At 36.6% G+C, this 22,091-nt stretch overlaps 1 protein-coding gene across 1 annotated transcript in view; it reads left to right on the top strand.

Annotated features, from left to right (window-relative positions):
- The window catches only part of MKLN1 (muskelin 1), a 240,632-nt gene that overhangs the window by 87,651 nt on the left and 130,890 nt on the right, over nucleotides 1–22,091 (top strand). The window contains exons 4-5 of the mRNA XM_044679015.1: nucleotides 2,508–2,515; nucleotides 7,872–8,005. Coding sequence (XP_044534950.1) covers nucleotides 2,508–2,515; nucleotides 7,872–8,005 — 142 coding nt within the window. The remainder of the gene's footprint in view (nucleotides 1–2,507; nucleotides 2,516–7,871; nucleotides 8,006–22,091) is intronic.

Genomic DNA, 22,091 nt, shown 5'->3' with positions numbered 1-22,091 from the left:
TGTTTTATAAATATAGGGTGAGGGCAGCTAGGTAGCACAGTGGATAAAATGCTAGGTCTGGAATCAGGAGGAGGATCTGGGTGCAAATCTAGCCACAGACACTTCCTAGCTATGTTACCTTGGACAAGTCACTACACCCCAACTGCCTAATCCTTACATAACACTCTTGGGGGGCAGAGGGGAGGAAGGGATGGAGGAAAGAAGAGTTAAGTTGCAAGCCCAGTTCATTGATCTCCTCCCTCTATTTTGTTGATATAGGCACTCAGGGATATAAAATTTCCCCTGAGTACGGCTTTGGCTATATCCCATAGATTTTGATATGTTGTCGCCTAATTTTCATTCTTTTCAATGAAATCAGTAATTGTTTCTATGATTTGTTCTTTGATCCACCAGTTTTGAAGAATTAAATTATTTACTTTCCAATTAATTTTAAATTTGCCTCTCCATGAACCCTTACTGATTATAATTTTTATTACATTATGATCTAAAGATGTTATATCTATTCTGATTTTCTGCATTTGTGATGTTTTTATGCACTGGTACATGGTTGCTCTTTGTATATATACCATGTGCTGCTGAAAAGAAGATATATTCCTTTTTATTCCTATTTAATTTCTTCAGGTTAACTGTAATTTTTCCAACATTTCATTTACTTCTCATATTTCTTATTTATTTTTTGGTTTGACTCATCTCTTCTAATAGGGAAAGGTTGAAGTCCCCCACTAGATGGTTTTACTATCTATTTCTTCCTTAAGTTCCTTTAGTTTTTCTTTCAAAAATCTGGATCCACCATTTGGTGCCTAAATATTTAGTATTGTTATTATTTCATTGTTTATAGTACCATTTAGGAAGATGTAATTTCCTTCCTTATCTCTTTTAATCAGATCCTGTTCTATTCCCTTTCACCCTGTTCCTCCTCCTCACCAGTGTTGCTTTTCTTTTAACACCTTCTCTTTTTCCTCCCTCCATTTACCACACCTTTCCCTTGTCTTATTCCCCTTCTGCTTCTCTGTAGGGTAAGATAGAATTCTGTACTCCAGTGGGTATTTATTTTTCCCTCTCTGAGCCAGTTACAATAAGAGTAAAGTTTAAGCATTGCCTATCACCACCCTTGTCTTCCCTTTCCCATGATGATTTTTTATACCTCTTTATGTTATATAATTTACTCCATTCCATGTCTCCCTTTCCTTTTCTCTCAGTACAGTCTTCTTTTTCACTTCTTAATTTTTTTGCATATCATATCATAATCAGCTTAACTTCACCCTCTTTCTAAGTATATTCCTTCTATCTGCTCTAATAATAATGTTTAGGAATTACAGATATCTCTTTCCATGTAGAAATGCAATTATTTTGACCTTAATGAGTTCCTTAAATTTTCTTTTTCTTATTTATAGGCTTCTCTTGGGTCTGGTGTTTGGACTGCAAATTTTTTTGTTTAGGTCTGCTTAAGTCCTCAGGAATGCTTGGAAATCTATCTTATTGAATGTTCATTTTTTCCCCCCTGAAAATATATACTCAGTTTTGCTGGTAGGTGACTCTGAGTTGTAAACCTAAATCTTTTGCCTTCCTGAATATCATATTCCATGCCTTTTGATCCTTCAATGTGGAAGCTGCTAAGTCCTTTGTGATCCTGATTGTAGCCCCATGATATTTGTATTGTTTCTTTCTAGCTGCTAGCAGTATGTTCTCCTTGGCTCGGGGGCTCTGAAATTTAGCTATTATATTCATGGAAGTTGTCATTTGAGAATTTCTGGAGGTGATCTGTGGATCTTTTCAATTTCTACTTGTATAATGATGTCTTAACTTTTTTTTTTTTTTTAAATCTTGGCTTTCAGGAAGTCCTGTAATTATTGAATTGTCTCTCCTGGATCTGTTTTCCAGGTCAGTTGTTTTTCAATGAGATATTTTATGTTTTCTTCTGTTTTTTTTTTCTTCTTTTGGTTTTGTTTTATTGTTTCTTGATGCTTCACGAAATCTTTAGTTTCTAGTTGTTAAATTCTAGTTTTTAAAGGCCTGATTTTTCTCTTTGAGTTTTTGGGTCTCCTTTTTCATTTCTTTTTGCATTCCTTTCATTTCTCTTCCCCACTTTTCCTCTGCCTCTCTTAATTGATTTTTGAAGTCCTTTTTGAGCTCTTCCAGAATCTGAGTCCAATCCTATTTTTCTTTTGGACTTTGTGCATTTTCTTTCCTTTCCGTGTCCCCTTCTTTGTACCTTTCTCCTCGTCTCCATAAAAATTCTTTATACTTAGGTGTTTTTTTTTGCTTTTTTTGTCTACTCATTTTTCCTACCTTTTTTATAGATAGGCTCCATTCTCTGAGAGGTTAGGGCACTCTCCTAAATTTCAGTCTTTCCTTGATGCTACCTTTAGATTTTTTTTTCTGGGTTTCTGCCAGTTTCATTTCTTCCAAAATCGTATGAAAGCCTGAGGGCTGGGAGCTCTGAAGCCACCTCCCACTGCTGATTCAATTAACTCTTGAGATGCTGCTACCTGTAATTCTCTCCTCAGAATTGGATGTAAGGCTTTTGGTCTCATTCTGTACTTGATCAGGTCAGGGACTACTCAAAGTCTTGTTCAGGCTTAGGTGTAAACTTTTAGTCTCATTGAGGGCTTGATCTTGTCAGCCATAGGGTAGGTTGCCCTGTCCTGGGGCTTCACCTTGAGCTTTTGGCAAGATGATCAGGAGGGAACTCTTCCCCACCTTGGTGTACCAACTACCCCAAACTGGGATCTGTATCCTCACCATAGACTAAGACTGGGACTCCAAGCATTGTTCTGGGCCTATGCAGAACAGGCTGCTTCAGCACAAACTGCCCTGGGCTGGGATTCTGGGCTTCACTGCAGGTTTGGAATTTCAAGGGGTGTGTGTTGATTGGACCTCTATTTGCCCAGGATGGGTCTCAGGATCTGAATGTTGGCTTAGACTTAGGTCCTGAACCTGGAACAGCAGATGTGAGATGGGAGTATGTGGTTTGCTCTCAGCTTGCTCTTCACTGCTTGCTATAACATCCTGCTGTCTGTACTCCCCTCTTATCCCCAGTGCCTCACATGTTCTCTACCTACCCTTTTAAGTTTTTCTCTTCTTGAAAGTGGTTTCACTCTGTCTCCTTTTTTGGTCTTTCACTCCTGTATTTGTTTTGTGGCATTTTAAGATTGGGCAGAGAGTATTCTTGTAGTGACCTTGAGCTTCTCTGCTCTATTCCACTATCTTGGCTCTGCCTCCAACTTCTAGAACACATTATTGAGCACCTTGACTGTTAAATAGCTTTTAAATTGGGCAGAAGAAATTAACTTTGTAATCTACTTCTGATAGAAAGTTTTGGGTTTTAGAATTTCTTAATTTGAAATTAGATAGGAGGTAAGGAAAAGAAAGAACAAATAATTTGCAGCATGCAGCAAAAGAAAAAAAGACAGTGTTCAATGAAGAACTTGAATTCATACAACCTGGGTTACATCACCTTTATTTCTAAATAGTCATAACACTTATACACAGGAGCTATCCCTTGTAGCAAAGATTATAAAAAAAATTTGGATCAATACAGAGTTTAGGAAAAACCAAGGAGCACATCAACTGTGCTGGAAATATATACAATACATATTCCATGAAAAAATCTGTACAATGTGAAGGAATTGCATCTTTTCACCTCCTTCCCTATGGTTATGTTTGCTGATTTATTTCTAATAAGCAATTTTTCCAAGAATACACTTGAATAAAATAAACAAAATCATGGTGTTATGCTGAGTGCATTTGGGTCTTGATTATGTGAGGATTCATGCATCAAGAGGTAGCCTTTCTTTCTGAAATAGCCACTCATTTTTACAGACTAATGTAGTTTATAAACTCTTTTCCTCACAATATCTTTTTAAGTTAGTGGATACATATGATATTCCCATTTTATAAGGAAACTGAAAATAAATTTTACACTTAGGATCTCACAACTAAGCTACTGATCTGTGACTCCACCCTTGATTTCCTAACTAATTCCCAGGCACTTCATTGACTTCTTCCTGTGTTGATAAATTTCAAATACCTTGTTAATTTTTGTTCCGTTCACACAATTTCTACAAAATTATGATCATAGTGTTTTGGACTTTGGGGATTGATGTTATTCTTGCTGTTCTTTTTTTTCCATAGCTATAATTATGATTAGAAGTCACACTTTTAAAAGATATTGGAAAATAGGTGATAATTTGGCTTTTGTTCAATGAGAAATTTAACCCTATATTTGTGAAATGGAACTAAATCCAAGGTCATTCATGTTCATCACAGACAGGTTCCTATGAATAAATCACAGATTTATAAATGTATTGCACATGCAGGTACCTGATTGTTTACATAATACTTCTGCTTTCTACCTTTTTTGTCCTCCATTTTTCTTACTTGAGGTAGTGGAGAACTGATCCATTCTTTTTTTTCCTACCCCATCATGGCCTTGTATTGTTTTTCTTTTTTCAGAATATTTTTCCATGGTTATGTGATTTATGATGCTTACCCTCCACTCTTTCCTCCCCCTCCTGAATCTGACAAACAGTTCTACTGGGTTATACATGTATCATTGTTCAAAACCTATTTCTGTGTCATTTATATCTGCAGTAGATCAGTTTTTTAATATCAAAACCCCAGTCACATCCCCATCGCACTAAGTGATTGTTCATGTGTTTTTCTTCTGTGTTTCTGCTCCCACAGTTCTTTCTCTGGATGTGGACAGCATTCTTTCTCATAAGTTCCTCAGGATTGTCCTGGATCCTTGCATTGCTGCTAATAGAGAAATCTGTTATATTTGGAAATCTGTTATATTTGATTGTGGCACAGTGTATCAGTCTCCTTGTACAATGTTCTCCTGGTTCTATTTCTTTTACTCTGCATCACACCGAATTCCTCCAGTTCTTTATTCCTTTCAGCATAATAGTATTCCGTCACCAACAGATACCACAATTTATTGAGACAGTCCCCAATCGATGGACAGCCTCTTATTTTCCAGTTTTTTGCTACCATAACGAGCATGTGGTATATAAATATTTTTGTACAAGTCTTTCTCCTTATTATCTCTTTGGGTTATAAACCCAGTAGTGGTATGGCTAGATCAAAGGGCAGGTATTCTTTTATAGTCCTTTGGACATAATTCCAAATTGCCCCTCCAGAAGGGTTGGACCAATTCACAAGAAGAGTGGTATCCCTTACAGAAATTAGGGCGAGACAAGACTTTGGGGAAAGATAATCAGTTGTTTTGAACTTAGTTAATTTGAAATCTTTATGAGGGACATTCAGTTATTCAATTTGAAATGTCTAAATTGTGATGAGGATGATGAGGGATTGAGACTAGGGAAACATTAGAACTGGGTATATTTTTCTAATACTCACTTGCACAGTCATGATAGGCAAACCTTTGAGAGGTTACTGAAATTAGGACAGTCTTACATATCCATAGCTTCATAGTCTTGAGTTTAGATAGGCTTAAGGATCAAGCAGTATAATTTCTTTATTTTAAAGATAAATCGATGCCAAGGGAGTTTGTGTGATGTTCCCATGATCATGCAATAAAATAAGTAGGGACACTCAAAGATTCAAACATTTTAAAGTTTCCATTATTTGTATGTAAAGCACTATGCTTATGTAGAATTTAAATGAACATCAGTATCTGCCATTATGTCATTTAAAGTTTAGCATTGCCTAGGCACCAATAACTGATATGATGGAAAATAATGCCGTATAAATGCAGTTGACAGGAAAACCTCTTTGCATTGGAGAAGGCATTCTTTTTCTTGGGCATTAAAGAATACTATGAATTCAGTAAGCAAAGAGGAGAGGAAGGACCTTTTGGATAACAGGAACTGTACAGACATTAAGGTGAGAAATAATAGAATGTGATGCTTTGATAGTGAAGTAGTCTACCTGTTTAGCTAACCCTAATCTTTCTTCTGATTCCTAGTCTGGTATCACCAATTATTTATTGAACATTTTTCTCTAAATGTTTTTAGACATCTCCATTTTAATATTTTTACTTGAGGTCCTTTCTGTTTGTACATCTATGATCCTATGTCAGTTCATCAACCAGTATTTATTCAACAGAACTAATATTTTCTTTAAGTGCTTTTCCAAAATTCCTTATTTATGTCAAGGGAACTACCTTTGGGCAGTGGCCCAGATTCACATTTGGGATATCATCCTTGAGTGGGATCTTTCCCTAACCTAACATCTTCAACCAGTTGCCATTTCTTGTCTGTTCTGCCACCACAAAGTCTATCAAATCTTTTCTCCTTCCTCCACTTAAGTGGTTACCTCCCTAGTTTAGGCCTTTATTATCTCTTAACTATTGCAAGTGCCTCCCAGTTGATCTTTTTACCTCAAGCATCTTCCAATTCCTTTTCTACACAGCTGCAAAAGTGATTTTCCTTAAGCACAGATCTGATCACCATTTTCCTCTGGACTCCAGTTTTTCCTTATTGCCAATAGTATCAAAAAGAAATTCCTCTCTCTGTCATTTAAATCTCTTCACAACCTCACTCCATTTCACACCTTTTCAGCATTATTATACAGACTTCCAATTGTATGGTATGATTCAACTAATCTGTCCTTCATGCTCTTCATCTCATGGCTCTGTACTTTTGCATTGACAGTCCCTTGTGCCTGGAATTCCTTCCTTCCTCACCTCTGCCTTTTAAAGATATTGGGATGCCACAGAAGGTTGTCAGGCAGAGATAATATAATGAGACATAGTTGTAAGAAAGATTAATTTGGCAGCAGTGTGAAGTTTGGATTAGATCAGGAAGAGCATAGCTGTGGGAAAATCTACCCAGAGGGTATTTTAGGAATTCAGGTGTCTGTTAATGAAGGCTTGTGTTATCATCATGATAACTTGTAATGAGAGAGGAAGGCACAGATGTAAAAAAGAATCTGTGTTTCTTGACTGGATGTTCAATGTCTCTGCTAGTATTCTTCCTTCCATTTCTATACTTAAGATATATTACAGATTGAGTATATTTTTATGAAGCGGCCTTAAAAAATCTTACTATCCTCTTTAATATTCTGAGAGATGTTTTCTAATGCCCAAACAAATATCTTAGGGTGTTTTTTACACAGCCCCTTCCTGAGTCTATTATAAGCATAAGTGATGAAATAGAATAAATAATTTGAAGCTAATATTTATCTTTTTAACTGTAATTGATGTTTAACAAAAAACAGCCACTTGTGCTATTGAACAAGGCATTCTGAGATGACTCAGTGGATAGAGTGCCAGGACTAGAGACAAGAAGTCCTGGGTTGAAATGTGGTCTCATATACTTCTTAGCTGTGTAATCCTGGGCAATTCAGTTAACCTCAATTGCTTTACCCTTACTGCCCTTCTGCTTTGGAACTGATGCTTAGTATTGATTTTAAGATGGAAAATAAAGGTTTAAATAAAAAGGCTAGTTATATTTGTTTTAAGACTTCTTTGCTTGTCCCTTTGATATAAATGCTACCATTTTCCGTAGACTTTCATACAGTGTTCATTTTATAATTCAGATGTGTTGGGGGGGAGGGAAGAAAATACCTGGTTAAATATATCTTCCTTCAAATTTGACAGTTTTTTTGTAAGGCTTACATAGCACAGTGCTGGAGTGGAGGGTATTCTGGGTCTATTGAGTTCAGTAGATCTGCACTCAGATCCCTACTCAGACACTGACTCTTTAATATGCTTGCACCTCTTTTGTCAGAACCAGCTTCTGTGATCCAACTTCTGATCTTCGCCACTGGAAGGAGATCCCATAAATAGTTCTCTAGATCATAGGTTCCTTCTGTATTTCCCATGTTATTAGTCTTTTTTTGTTATTTGGTATATTTTGGAATGTATACATTAAAATTTTTTTCCTTTTCTTTTCCTTCCTCTTAAGTTCCACTCTTGTCCTGGGGACCCAGCTTTAACTTTAGCATCTGGTATGTTGAACTTAATGGCATTGATGATCCTGATGTTGTGCAGCCCTGTCTCAACTGGTATAGCAAGGTAGGACTTAATTTTAAAACCCTTGTATTGCATTTCTAAACACTTTAAGTTATTAGTCAATAAAGAAATAGTTATTAAGAATTATGTTACTATCCTGAGAGTTATATACATTTGATCCTGATGTTTTACCCAGAAGACCACTATTATCATTGCTAAACCATTTCTTTCCAATAGGTGATAAAGCATATATTGATTCTAGAAGTCTATATTTAATGTAAATATATGTTTTTATTCTTGAGAAGCAATATTGTACAGAATAGAATTGATAGTCAATAAACATTTCTTAAGCTCCTACTCTAAACCGGATACTTTACTAAATATCGGGAACAGAAAAAAGAAAAAGCCCTCAAGAAGCTTACATTCTAATAGGGTAAGACAGTTCACATAAAAGAAGAAAAGTAGGAGGTAGGATGGAATGGGGATTGTATGAAGATCCAGAAATTCTGAAGCAGAGCTAAGAGGAGAATGAAGTTTAGGTTTCTCAGCCCCTTCCCAAAATGAAGGTCCTAGGAGAAACTCACTAGTGGGAGTGTAGCTGTCCAGTATAGATGTATTCCAGAAGTGAGAAGCCTTAAAGGGCAGATAAAATGAACCAACTACAATACCAATAACTCAAAAGAAGACAAAAAAAGATTGTTTTACAAATTTCTAAATTTGTAAAATTCTAAATTAAATTAAATTCTAAATTAAATAGAAAGATATTTCCCTCATTATACTATCATTTGGAGATATTTTAACGTTATTTCTTATTATACTTCATTTCATGCTGCTTCTTACACTTTAACTTCCCTCCTTTTTCCTTCCCCTGCCATGGCAAATGATATACTTGTCATTGGTCTTTTTTGTCCAGTTTTTAAATAGCTGCTGTTCAGTACCCCAACATAATAGAAAAGACCTTCTCTGTCAAAAAACCCTAGCAAATTTGCACTAGAGGGGAATTACATTAAAATCAATATTCAAGACAATTTCTTGAGATTTTATTTCCTGTTTTCCCTCTACACTTAAGACTTCCTCACCTGGTTTGTTTGTTGACCCAATAGTATTGGATCCATTAAAAACTAAATCTCCTTTCTTTTTTGAGGCCCAGCATGCTAGGCCCATGTATATATTTTTTTATTGTTTACTTTCAAAGATCTTGCTCTCCTTAAGACTGCCTGTTTATGCAGTAAAGGAAGCCATCTTTGCCTAGTAATTCAATTTGATGATACAGCTGAATTTTTCTCATTTAAGTTTGTAGCTTTCCAATATACTCGTACCTGAGTTTTGCCTAGGGTAACAAGAGTTCAAGAGTTGCTTTTTTTTTTTTTTAAACCCTTAACTTCTGTGCATTGGCTCTTAGGTGGAAGAGTGGTAAGGGTAGGCAATAGGGGTCAAGTGACTTGCCCAGGGTCACACAGCTGGGAAGTGTCTGAGGCCAGATTTGAACCCAGGACCTCCTGTTTCTAGGCCTGCCTCTCAATCCACTGAGCTACCCAGCTGCCCAAGAGTTGCTTTTTAAAGTTTTCTCACCGATATATTATCCTTTGCATTCAGATGTTCGATGGTACTTATTGTCATGGTCGATAGAAATATGACTTAGTTAAGTAGAAAGGAGACACATTAGTATTATATTCTAATTGTAAATTTTCCTATAACTTGCTTTGTTAGCTGTGTGCTAGTCACTAAATATGCTAGTTTTCCTTGTGACATATTGATACATGTGCTTAAAAGGGCAAATAGGATACAGAATTCCTGGCTTAAAAAATGACACAAGGGATAGGGAAGCATTGCATTTTTCTCTGTAAGATTTTTCCTGGGAAATTTTTTTTCTTGTCTCTTAAAACAGTTCACTTATCTTTGGCACCATGCATTTTGACAACTTGATGACATTCAGTCTAGGGTTTAACTAATATACTTATTGTGTAATGTTCTCTGTTTAATTTATATAAGTCTTGTCTCCTCCATTAGACTGTCAATTCCTTCAAGGTATATTTTTGTGTACTCTGTATTTTTTAGCTTAGAGCCAACTTTAGAAAACATTTTTCAATAAATATTTGTGCAAATTGAACTAAATTAATCTGTAATGTCCAACATCTGTTAGCCTTTCATTTTTGTTATATTTGTTGGTTTTCCCTGTACTTAAGCATGATTTCATCCTTTTAGACAACAGAAGATACTTTTGTATTGCTCACTTTTGTATATTTATATTGAGTAAAATGTAAGCTTCTTTCGGCCCTTGGCTACAATCAATAGTACAAATACTTATATGCCTATTAAAATACTTCTCCCCTTTCCAACTACATATCTTTATTAAGCCAGAGTTTCTTCATTTATTTCAACCAAAGTAGCTTCAACAGATATGAGAATCCACTCTCTTCTATTAAGCCAAATAGTAAAGAAATTTGCAAACATGTAAAACAGTGCCATTCTTTTCACTAAATTGTTTTGGAAAGCATTGTTATTTTTATAAAAATGATATTTATGTTGGCATGCAATGAATTTATCATTTAAATTTTTAATGAATGAATACAATTTTTAATAAATTTTTTCAGTTTACATTTCTTATCAATAGATATGCCCCACATAAACAAAAATTCTTTGTAGTCCTTAGTAAAATTCAAGAGCACAATGGGGTCCCAAGACTAAAAGTTTGAGAATTATTGATTTAAGCGAAAATTCCATCAATTAAAAAACGTTTTAAAGAATCCATCCCATTTATGCATGTTTGTTTATAAAATATATACATGTATTAGCATTCTGATTTTTATTTACTTTAAGAAACTTATATAAAATTGAAATTAAATTATATAATATAAAGATTAAATATTATTTAATTTTAGAGTTAATAGGGTGCCCCAGGGGTTTGAGTATGGCAGTGACACAGTCAGACTAGTGCTTTAAGAAAGCCATCTTGGAAGGGTAGCTAGGTGGCTCAGCAGATTGAGAGATAGGCTCAGAGATGGGAGGTCTTGGGTTCAAATTTGAACTCAGACACTTTGTAGCTCTGTGATCCTGAGTAAGCCATTGAACTCTCATCTCCTAGCCTTTACCACTCTTCTGCCTTGGAAACAATCTATACACTGTATTGACTTTAAGACAGAAAGTGAGTTTAAAAGCTCTACTGAAGGGTAGATTGGAGAGGGGAAACATTTGAAGCAGGGAGACCAGTTAGTAGGATATTGCAACGATGGGCAAACTACAGTCCATGGGCCAGATGCGGCCCCCTGAAATGTTCTATCCGGCTGCACGACATTATTCCTAATCTGATGGATACAGTGAGTAGGATGTAATATAATACAATGAAATTTTGAAAGAGTTGCCTTAGAAACAGACTGGCAGATGAGCATTTCCTTTCCTTTGGCCCCCACTTTAAAACGTTTGCCCATCACTGACCTAGAGGTAGGGAGATAGGGAGACGTTCTGGAGAGTAATTCATAAATGGTTAAATTGGAGTTGTATTTTAGTTATTTTCAGTAATATCTGACTCTTCTTGAGTCCTTTGGGGTTTTCTTGTCAAATATACTGAAGTGGTTTATAATTTTCTCCTACCAGTTTGACAGATGGGGAAACCGATGCAAATAGGGTTAAGTGACTTGTCCTGAATCACAAGCTAGTAAATGTTTGAGTCCAGGTTTTCTTGACTCCAGGCCTCTCCTTTACCTCACCTAGTTGGAAGTTCCATGATTGGCTACTGCATAGACAATGGTAATCTGAATCAGGCTTTCAATTGGTTGATATCATAACCTTTGGGGTTAGGCCAGGTTCTTACTTTGGAGACTACTGACCTAGACTTTTTAATAAAACATTTCATTTTCTTTTTCCATTCTTCATATTATGGTCACACCAATATTCTCAATCATCTATGTTGTCTGTATATGACCTTCCTCTGCTCAGAAACTCTGTCTTACTTTCCAAGTATGATTCATATTCCTATGTCTTTCTTGTATTTAAGGCCCTCTGCAACCTGGTTACTCTTTCTTCTCCATCCTTCTATCATAATTATTCCTTTCAAGTACTTAACCTCGCAAAAAGCTGAACTAATTAATTACTCTTTATCCTCTGGAGCAAATCCTTCACTTAGCTATATCTCTGCCTTTTGCTCACACAAATTCTTTTGTTTGCAATCTCTACCTCTTCACCTATTCCCCAACCTGTTTCTTAACTTCCCCACTCATTTGATGCCATTCTTCCTGCCTTTAATGCCTAATTCAAATGTTGTTTCCTCTAATAGAATTTGCTGATTCATCCATTCAGTAAAGTCCTTTCTTGGACCCCATTGCTTGTGGTTTTGTGCCTCTCATGAATTTGGGTATATATTTTTTGGTTTCATATTTCCCAATTATACTGTCTTATCCAAATATACACAGTAAATTACATTTTTAAAAAGTTTGGTAAATTCAATTAATTAGAATTTTATAGAGATAATAGTTGAAGCCATAAGAATAGATGTGAAAGAAAATGGAGAAGGGTAAAAGCACTAATTGTTATCTTTTTCAAAGATTGAGTGATATTCTTTCTTCACTAAATATAGGATGATAAAAGTTTCTTTTTTCTTTTAATGCCCTTATTCTTATGAGTAATTCTTATTGTATAGTATGATGTTTTAAAAAATGTTTCTGAGGTGGACTATTGGGTTAAGATGGCCCCAGAGTAGAGGCATGGCTCTTCCTTCCCTCTCCACCAATTGAGATAAAAGTGCCTCAAAAGAACAAAACCAAAGTCAGATGAGCGAAGGAGCTCCACTGTAGGTCATAGCTCAGAAGGTAGGCAAAGATTGGGCATTTCCATGCTAAAAAGGGGTGAAATTACTCCCACCAAAGGATGAGCTCATCACCCCTCCCCTACTCCACCTATGGTGCCCCAGAGTTGTAGTGAGTGCGAGACAACCTCTAGATTCTGGGTGGGTGGGCAGCTGAGGTCAACACAGATTTACCTCTAAGAGTAGTGAGACTTGGGACCCCAAGATACTGAGGAAACGTGGAAATAGAGCTCAAAGGTTGCAGAGAGGGGCGGCTCACAGCAGATGCCACGCAGACTGGAATAATAACCTCAGGGCAAAATCCTCTCCAGAGCTCAATACAGAGACTTGCTTACTCTCCACACTCAGACCTCTGTGGGACAGTCTCTAGGTTCTCAGGGGCTGGCTGAAGCCACCACAGGCTTAACCCTAACAGCAGTGAGCCTTGGGTCCCCAGGAGGCTGAGGGAACATGGACCTTGCACAAAGAGATGGTCCAGAGCTCCACACAGTACATGCTGCTGAGGAGACTTGGAAAATAGCCTCAGGACAAAAACCTCTCTGGAGCTCAATACAAAGATCACCCACCTTCCTCATTCAGACTTCTGACCAGGAAGGAACAAAGCAATGGCCACCAACTCCCAAGAACTATAATCCACAGCCACCAAAAAGACCAAGAAGAAAACCTTAACCCTTGATAATTTTTATGCAGAAAACCTCCAGACTAAAGAGGAGACAAGTAAACACATCCAAACCTTCCAAAAAATATGGAAATTGGTCACAAGCTCTTGAGGAGTTCAAATCTGAGATTATGAAAAAACTAGAAGAGACTTGGCCAGAAACCTGGGATATAGTTCAAAAAGAAAATAATAGGTTAAAAGATGGAATGTCCCACTTTGAAAAAGAAGCCAAGAAATCAAGTGAAATGTTAACCAAATTGAAGACCAGAAATGACTTGCTAGAAGCCATGAAAAGCAGGATAGATCAAACTGAAAAGGAAAATGAAAAGATCTTGGCTAAAAACCAGTCATTAAAACCTAGAATTGGGCAAGTAAAAGCCAATGATCTTACAAGACAGCAAGAATTAATAAAGCAAAGTCAAAAGAATGACAGATTAGAAGGAAACACGAGATATCTCATCGAGAAGATGGTTGATTTGTAAAACAAGTGTAGAAGAGACAATTTGAGAATCATAGGTCTACCTGAAAACCTGGAAATAAACAGAAATCTTGACATCATACTACAAGAAATTTTCCAAGAAAACTGTCCTGATGTTCTTCAACACGAGGGCAAAATAGACATTTAAAGACTCCATAGATCACCCTCTCCATTAAATCCTCAAAAGACCACCCCCAGGAATGTTATTGCCAAATTCAAGAGCTTCCAAGCTAAGGAAAAAAATATTAACAGGAAGCTAGAAAGAGACAATTCAAATGTCAAGGAGCACCAATCAGGATTACACAGGATCTGGAAGCCTCTATATTAAAAGACCAAAAGACTTGGAATATGATATTCAGAAAGGCAAGAGAATTGGGTCTACAACCAAGATCATCTCCCCATCTATTTTGACTATATATTTCTAGGGGAAAGTATGGGCATTCAACAAAATAGATTTTCAAATATTTGTAAAGAAAAAATCAGAACTAAATGGGAAATTTGATATACAAATACAAAAATCAGGAGAAACATGAAAATGTAAATATGAAAGAGAGGGGGAAATTTTTTTTATTTTTTACTTTAAGGGCTTCAATAAGGTCAAGTTATTTATATTCATATATGGAAAATTTTATTTGTAACTCTCAAAAATTATATTCACTATTATATTAGAAGGATTATTCATAGGTAGATATTGAGGTAATAAGTGGTTTAAGATGATTTGCAAAAAAAAAAGAAAAGGGGGGAATAGAAGATGGTGGCAAGAAACTTGAAGGAATAAGAAAATTAGGATAATCTATGCCACACAAAGAGGCACATAGGAGAGGGAGGGGAAGAATACTATTATAAGGAGAGGAAGAGAGTTCTAATTGATAATACTAAAAACTTACTCTTAGTGGAATTAATTCTGAGAGGGAAAAGCATCTAGATCCATTTGGATATCGAATTCTGTCTTACCTTATGGGGAAGTTAAGAGGAGAAACTAAGGGGGAGAGTGGGACAGGGAATAAAGAAAGAGAGGGGGGAGAGAATTAAATAGACTAAGGAAAAATAAGAAAGGAATTAAAATGGAGGGGGTGGGAAGGGAAGTAAAATAAGGGTTGGGATTAGAGGGACTGATTAAAAGCAAAACATTGGTAAAGAAAGAAATAGCAAAAGAAGAAAGGGCAGGACTAGAAGAGGAAATCAAAATGTTGGGGAATACACAGGCTGTCATCATAACTCTGAATGTGAATGGGATGAACTCACCTGTAAAACAAAAGCAAATAACAGAGTGGATTAGAAACCCAAATCCTATCATATGTTGTCTACAAGAAACACACTTGAGGCTGATAGACACACGGTAAACATAAAAGGCTGGAACAAAATCTTTTGGGCATCAACTGAGAAAATGAAGGCAATCATGATATCTGACAAAGTCAAAGTAAAAATAGATCTGATTGAAAGAGATAGGGAAGGTAATTACATCCTGATAAAAGGCAGTATAGGCAATGAGGATATATCAGTACTTAACATGTATGCACCAAATGGTATATCATCCATATTTCTAAAGGAGAAACTAGTGGAGCTTAAGGAGGAAATAGATAGTAGAACTATGCTAGTGGGAGACATGAACCTTCCTCTATCACAGTGGTTCCCAAACTTTTTTGGTCTACCGCCCCTTTCCAGAAAAAAATATTATTTAGCCCCCCGGAAATTAATTTAAAAAAAATTTTAATTGCAATTAATAGGAAAGATAAATGCACCTGTGGCCATCACTGCCCTCCTGGATCACTGCAGCACCCACCAGGAGGTGGTAGCGCCCACTTTGGGAATCACTACTCTATCAGATCTAAATAAATCAAATCAAAAAATAAATAAGAAAGAGGTAAAATGTGGATGAATTCTTAGAAAAACTAGAGTTAATAGAGATGTGGAGAAAAATAAATAGCAATAAAAAGGAATACATCTTCTTTTCAGCATCACATGGTACATTCACAAATATTGACCAAGTCCTAGGGCAGTGCTGAGCAAACTACTGTTACAGATAAAAAGGGGGACACTAAAGTTTGGGGGGTGATCTCCTTCCCTTGCTGAGTGACAGAGGGGTAAAGGTGATTGAGGTAATAGGAGAGGAATGAAAGGGATGGCTGAGTTTAGGAAGGGATGGACAAAGTGGTATTAGGATGGTAAGAGTACAGGGTGAAGTGTTCAGGAGAGGCAGCTAACACAGATTAGACACCCAAGCTAGAGAGAGAGGATACTTGGGGAAATAGGCTGAACGCTTCCAGGCAGGAAAGGTACTTCTACAGACACAAGGAATAGGGCCAGTCAGAAGTAGTTTGAATCTGGCTTGAGGGCTTTCCTTTCAGTTTCTCAAGTCCTCAATGGAGGAATCACAAGGTTCCTCCTCATCAATGAAACTGAAGGGATTCAGGAGGAAGTGTTGGGCACTTCCTCCCAAGATGGATGCCTCCAGTTTCCCTTAGGAAATAAAGAGAATAACTCCTTCCCCTTCAACCCTTGCCTAATTCTTCAACACAATGATTCTCCAGAGAGTTTGATTAGGTAACAAAGAGATTTATTAATGTTCAGGTTTGGTCAGGAAGGAGAGAGGGGTTTGGGGTTTCTGACAGCCACTAGGGAGAAACTCAAGATGGGGAGGGTCACAGGAATGGGTTAGACTGAGAGAAGAAACTGCTTCTCTCAGCCAGGGAAGATTTGGCTGCTCTTAAAGTAGAGGGAATACTAAAGGGATAGTTTGAATTCAAGGATGTCCTACTTGCCTATTGGGGAAAACTAAACCGACAAAGTCTATTCACTAAAAACCCAAAAGCCACCCTGCCTCCCAGAGCCCCAGGAAGACAGACAAGGAAACAGGGAAATAATATGGAGAAGGTTAAGGAGAGGTCCAGAGAAATTAGCTAGGATCAAATTGTCCAGAGACAAAGCGCAGGCCAAAAGCAAAATCAAAAGCCTAAAAGAGCTCTAGTTAGTACGTCCGCTCTGTTCAAGCCTCAGGGACCAACTGACTTCTCTCAGAATTCTAAGGCTTCTAACTGCCAGAAGCTTTTAGTTGGCCCCCTGCAAGAGCAAAAGCCTCTCTTGCATCTTTTGCATTACACTATGGCCTGTGGACCAGATGTGGCCCCCTGAAATGTTCTATCCAGCCATATGACATTATTCCTATTCTGACGAATACAGTGAGTAGTATACAATACAATGAAATTTCGAAAGAGTTGCCTTAGAAACTGACTGACAGATGAGCATTTCCTTTCCTTTGGCCCCCTCTTTAAAAAGTTTGCCCATCACTGTCCTAGGGCATAAAAAATGGCAAATGTGCAGAAGAGCAGAAATAATAAATGCAACCTTTTCAGATCATAATGCAATAAAAATAATAAATAGTAAGGGTACATGGAGAGGCAAATAAAAAAATTAATTGGAAATTAAATAATATGATTCTCCAAAATCAGTTAAAGAAAAAATCATAGAAACAATTATTAATTTCATTGAAGAAAATGACAATGATGAGACATCCTATAAAAACCTATGGGATACAGCCAAAGCAGTACTTAAGGGGAAATATATATGCTTGAGTGCATATATTAACAAATTAGGGAGGATAGAGGTCAATTAATTGGGCATACAAATTAAAAAAATAAGAAATTGAACAAATTAAAAATCCTCTGATAGAAACTAAATTAGAAATCAAAAAAAATAAAATACACAAAGTATTGGTTAATCTAATTAATAAAAGCAAAGAAGAAAACCAAATTAGTATCAAAGATGAAAAGGGAGACCTCACATCTAATGAAGAGGGAACTAAGGCAATCATTAAAAACTATTTTGCCCAATTATATGCCAATAAATATGGCAATCTAGATAATAAGGATGTATATTTACAAAAATATAAATTGCCTAGATTAACAGAAGCAATAGAATACTTAAATAATCCCATATCAGAAAGAAGAAATTGAACAAGCCCTCAAAGAACTCCCTAAGAAAGAATCCCCAGGGCGAAATGGATTCAGAAGAGAATTCTATCAAACATTTAAAGACCAACTAATCCCAGTACTACACAAACTATTTGACAATATAAACAAAGAAGGAGTTCTACCAAATTCCTTTAATGATTCAAATATGGTACTGATTCCAAAGCCAGGCAGATCAAAAACAGAGAAAGAAAACTTCAGACCAATCTCCTTAATGAATATAGGTGCAAAAATCTTAAATAGTATACTAGTAAAGACTCCAGCAAGTGATCACAAGGGTCATTCATTATGATCAGTTGGGATTTATATCAGGAATGCAAGGATGGTTCAAAATTAGGATAACAGGAAACCAACAAAAATCACTATTATCTCAATAGATGCAGAAAAAGCCTTTGACAAAATACAACACTCATTCCTATTGAAAACACTATAAAGTATAGGAATAGAAGGATCTTTCCTAAAAAAACAATGTATATTTAAAACCATGGGCAAGCATCATCTGCAGTGGGGATAAATTAGAAGCCTTCCCAGTAAGATCAGGAGTGAAACAAGGATGCCCATTATCACCTCTATTATTTAATATGGTAGCAGTAGCGATCAGAAAAGAAAAAGAAATTGAAGGTATTAAAATAGGCACTGAGGAGACCAAGCTATCACTCTTTGCAGATGATATGATGGTCTACTTAGAGAATCCTAGAGAATCAACTAAGAAACTAGCAGAAATAATAAACAACTTTAGCAAAGTTGCAGGATACAAATTAAACCCCCATAAATGATGAGCATTTTTGTATATTTTCAACTCATCCTGGCAACAAGAGTTAGAAAGAAATTCCATTTAAAATCACCCTAGACAATATAAGATACTTAGGAATCTACTTGCCAAGACAAACACAGGAATTATATGAACACAACTACAAAATACTTTCCACACAATTAAACCTAGATCTAAACAATTGGAAGAACATTAATTGCTCATGCATAGGATGAGCTAACATAATAAAAATGGTTATCCTACCCAAATTAATGTACTTATTCAGTGCCATACCTATCAAACTACAAAGAGATTTTTTTACTGAATTAGAATAAACTATAACAAAGTTCATTTGGAAGAACAAAAGATTAAGAATATCAAGGGAAATAATGGGGAAAAAATGTGAAGGATTTCCTAGCAGTACCAGATCTTAAACTGTACTATAAAGCAGTGGTCATCAAAACAATATGGTAATTGCTAAGAGACAGAAGGGAGGATCAGTAGAATATACTAAGGATAAATGACCTCAGGAAGACAGTGCATGATAAACACAAAGATTCCAGATTTGGGGGTAGAAATCCAGTATTTGACAAAAAGTGCTTGGAAAATTAGAAAACAGTATAGGAGAGATTAGGTTTAGATCAACATCTCACACCCTACACCAAGATAAATTCAGAATGGGTAAATGACAAATATAAATCAGGAAACTGTAAGTAAATTAGGTGAACATAAAATAATTTTCCTGTCTAATCTATGGGAAAGGAAAGATTTTAAGACTAAGCAAGACATAGAGAATATAAAATGAATTATTTTGATTACATTAAATCAAAAGGGGGTTTGTACAAAAAAAAAAAACCCAAATGCAACCAAAATTAGAAGGAAAGCAACAAATTGGGAAAAAAAATCTTTATGAACAAAACCTCTGACAAAGGTATGATTACTTAAATTTATAAGGAGATGATCAATTGTGCAAAAAACCATGGCATTCCCCAATTGATAACTGGGCAAGGGACATGAATAGACAATTTTCAGATGAAGAAAGAAAAACTATAAATAAGCATATGAAAAAGTGTTCTAAATCTCTTATAATTAAAGAAATGCAAATCAAAACAACTCTGAGGTACCACTTCACACCTAGCAGATTAGCTAACATGACAGCAAACGGAAGTACTCAATGTTGGAGGGCATGTGGAAATATAGGGACATTTAATGCACTGCTGGTGGAGTTGTGAATTGATCCAACCATTCTGGAGGGCAATTTGCAACTATGACCAGAGGACTTTAAAAGACTGCCTGCCCTTTGATCCAGCCATACCACTGCTGGGTTTATACCCCAAAGAGATTATAGGGAAAAAGAGTTCTATAAAAATATTTTATTCACACTCTTTATGCTGGCAAAAAATTGGAAAATGAGTGGATGTCCTTCAATTGAGGAATGGCTGAACAATTGTGATATATGTTGGTGATGGAATACTATTATGCTGAAAGGAATAATGAATGGTCTCCAGGAATTGATGCAGAGTGAAAGGAGCAGAACCAGGAGAACATTGTACTCAGAGACTGATACACTGTGGTAAAATAGAATGTAATGGGACCTCTGTACTGGCAGCAATGCAACGATCCAAGATATTTCTGAGGGACCTATGAGAAAGAATGCTATCTACATTCAGAATAAGAACTGTGGTAACAGAAATAAAGAAGAAAAATTGCTAGATCACAATGGTTCAATGGGGATATGATTGGGGATATAGACCTTAAACAGTCATCCTAGTCCAAATACCGATAATATGGAAATAAGTCTTGATCAGTGACACATGTAAAACTCAATGGAATTGCATGTTGGCTATGGAAGGTAGGTGGGAGGAGGGGAGGGAAAGAACATGAATCACGTAACCATGGGAAATTTTTCTTAATTCATAAAAAAAAAAGAAATGGGGCAAAAAATAAAAATAATAAAATAGAGTTAAAAATTTCTTGCTTCTTCATGCTTTCCTTTATAATAGTAGATGATAAAAGGAATATGAGTTAGAAGAAGCAGTTAGTTGGTATCCCTTGTTGAGTAAAGAAGCATGTCTAGTTCATTGAAGTTTTATTATATCATATCTTTTTGTGGATGTGGGGAAGGTTGTTGGCATTAAGTTACATAGAAACTGAATGGGTCACATAGTTAATACTGTCTAGTATTGCATATGTGGAGCCACGTGGGAATATGTAAATATCTGAACTGTTGCTTTATTAAAAAGTGATGACTATTATAAATATTCCTTGAGCAATAAAGCACACTTAACATGATGGTCTATTTCACCTTTACATAATAATGAAATTAGTCTCCAAATGTCCTATGTTAATTCTTATGTAATCTGTACATTTATTTGCTTCTCTTTTAGTGAAAAGGACTCATTTTTTCCTTCGAAAGTACTCAGTTTTGACTTTGTTCATTTCCATACTTATATAAATAATTTTAAATAGTTATAGAAATGATTACTTATATTACTCAAATATTACTTACCCGTAACCAATGATTATCAAGTGTTTGGACAAAAAAAGTTATTGTCGGTTCCGGGTTAAGATGGCGGCAGAGTAAGAAGCAGCTCTTAACCTCTCCTGACCGCAACACACAAAACTCCTCAAGGGGACATAAAAACAAGTCCAGACGAACGGAGGAACCCCACAACAGGGCACAGCGTGGAAGGTACGTGGAATCGAGGCATTTCCATGCTCTAAAGGGGTGAAACAGCTCTCACTAAATCACGGGCTGAGCAACCACCCCACCCCCACCCCCTCCACACATACCACCTATAGCGCCGAAGCCAGCTAAAAAGAAATAGAGCAAGTTTGAGGCACCCATCGAGTCATTGGCAGCTCCGGGGCCTGCTCCTGAGAGCAGCAAGATTTAGGACCCCAAAAAGCTAAAGAAAACACACAAACTCTGAGCGCGGGAGGAGGGCGCACAGAGTGGACGCAGGGCTCAGAATGTGGGCTCAGAGCGCAGGCGCGGGAGGAGGCGTGGGTGGAGGCAGACACAGCCACGAGCTAAAGCTCTGAAACCCTGAGTGGGGAACCAGTGCAGACAGGTATACGACTGTGGAAGCAGCGCCCTGAGACTTGTAAAGAAACCTCCAACAGAGGATCAAGCAAGGGGGTCTACCAGGGGGCTTGTCCTTGGAAAAAACCAAAACTCAGACCTCAGGAGCCAAAAGACCGCGGATAGACCCTGAATGTGAGGATAAACCTGAGAACCTGCTGGGCTAATGATGGCTTCTGAACTTCCTGAGCCCAGGAAGTTCAGAAGAGAAAGATTAACAACAAGAAAAAGAAGTCTTTAACACTCGACAACTTTTACACAGAAAATCCACACAACCGAGCAAACAGAGGAGGAGAACAAACAAGCCTCCAGACCCTCCTCAAATAAGGAAAACTCCTCACAAGCTATGGAAGAGTTCAAAACTGAGATTTTGAGGAAAATGGAAGAGATCTGGCAAGAAAATAACAGTTTAAAAGGTAGAATCTTGCAATT

Source organism: Gracilinanus agilis, chromosome 5 (genome assembly GCF_016433145.1).
Source record: "Gracilinanus agilis isolate LMUSP501 chromosome 5, AgileGrace, whole genome shotgun sequence".
Taxonomy (NCBI): Eukaryota; Metazoa; Chordata; class Mammalia; order Didelphimorphia; family Didelphidae; genus Gracilinanus; species Gracilinanus agilis.
The sequence above is the reverse complement of the archived record's forward strand: the minus strand, read 5'-3'. Positions and strand labels throughout refer to the sequence as shown.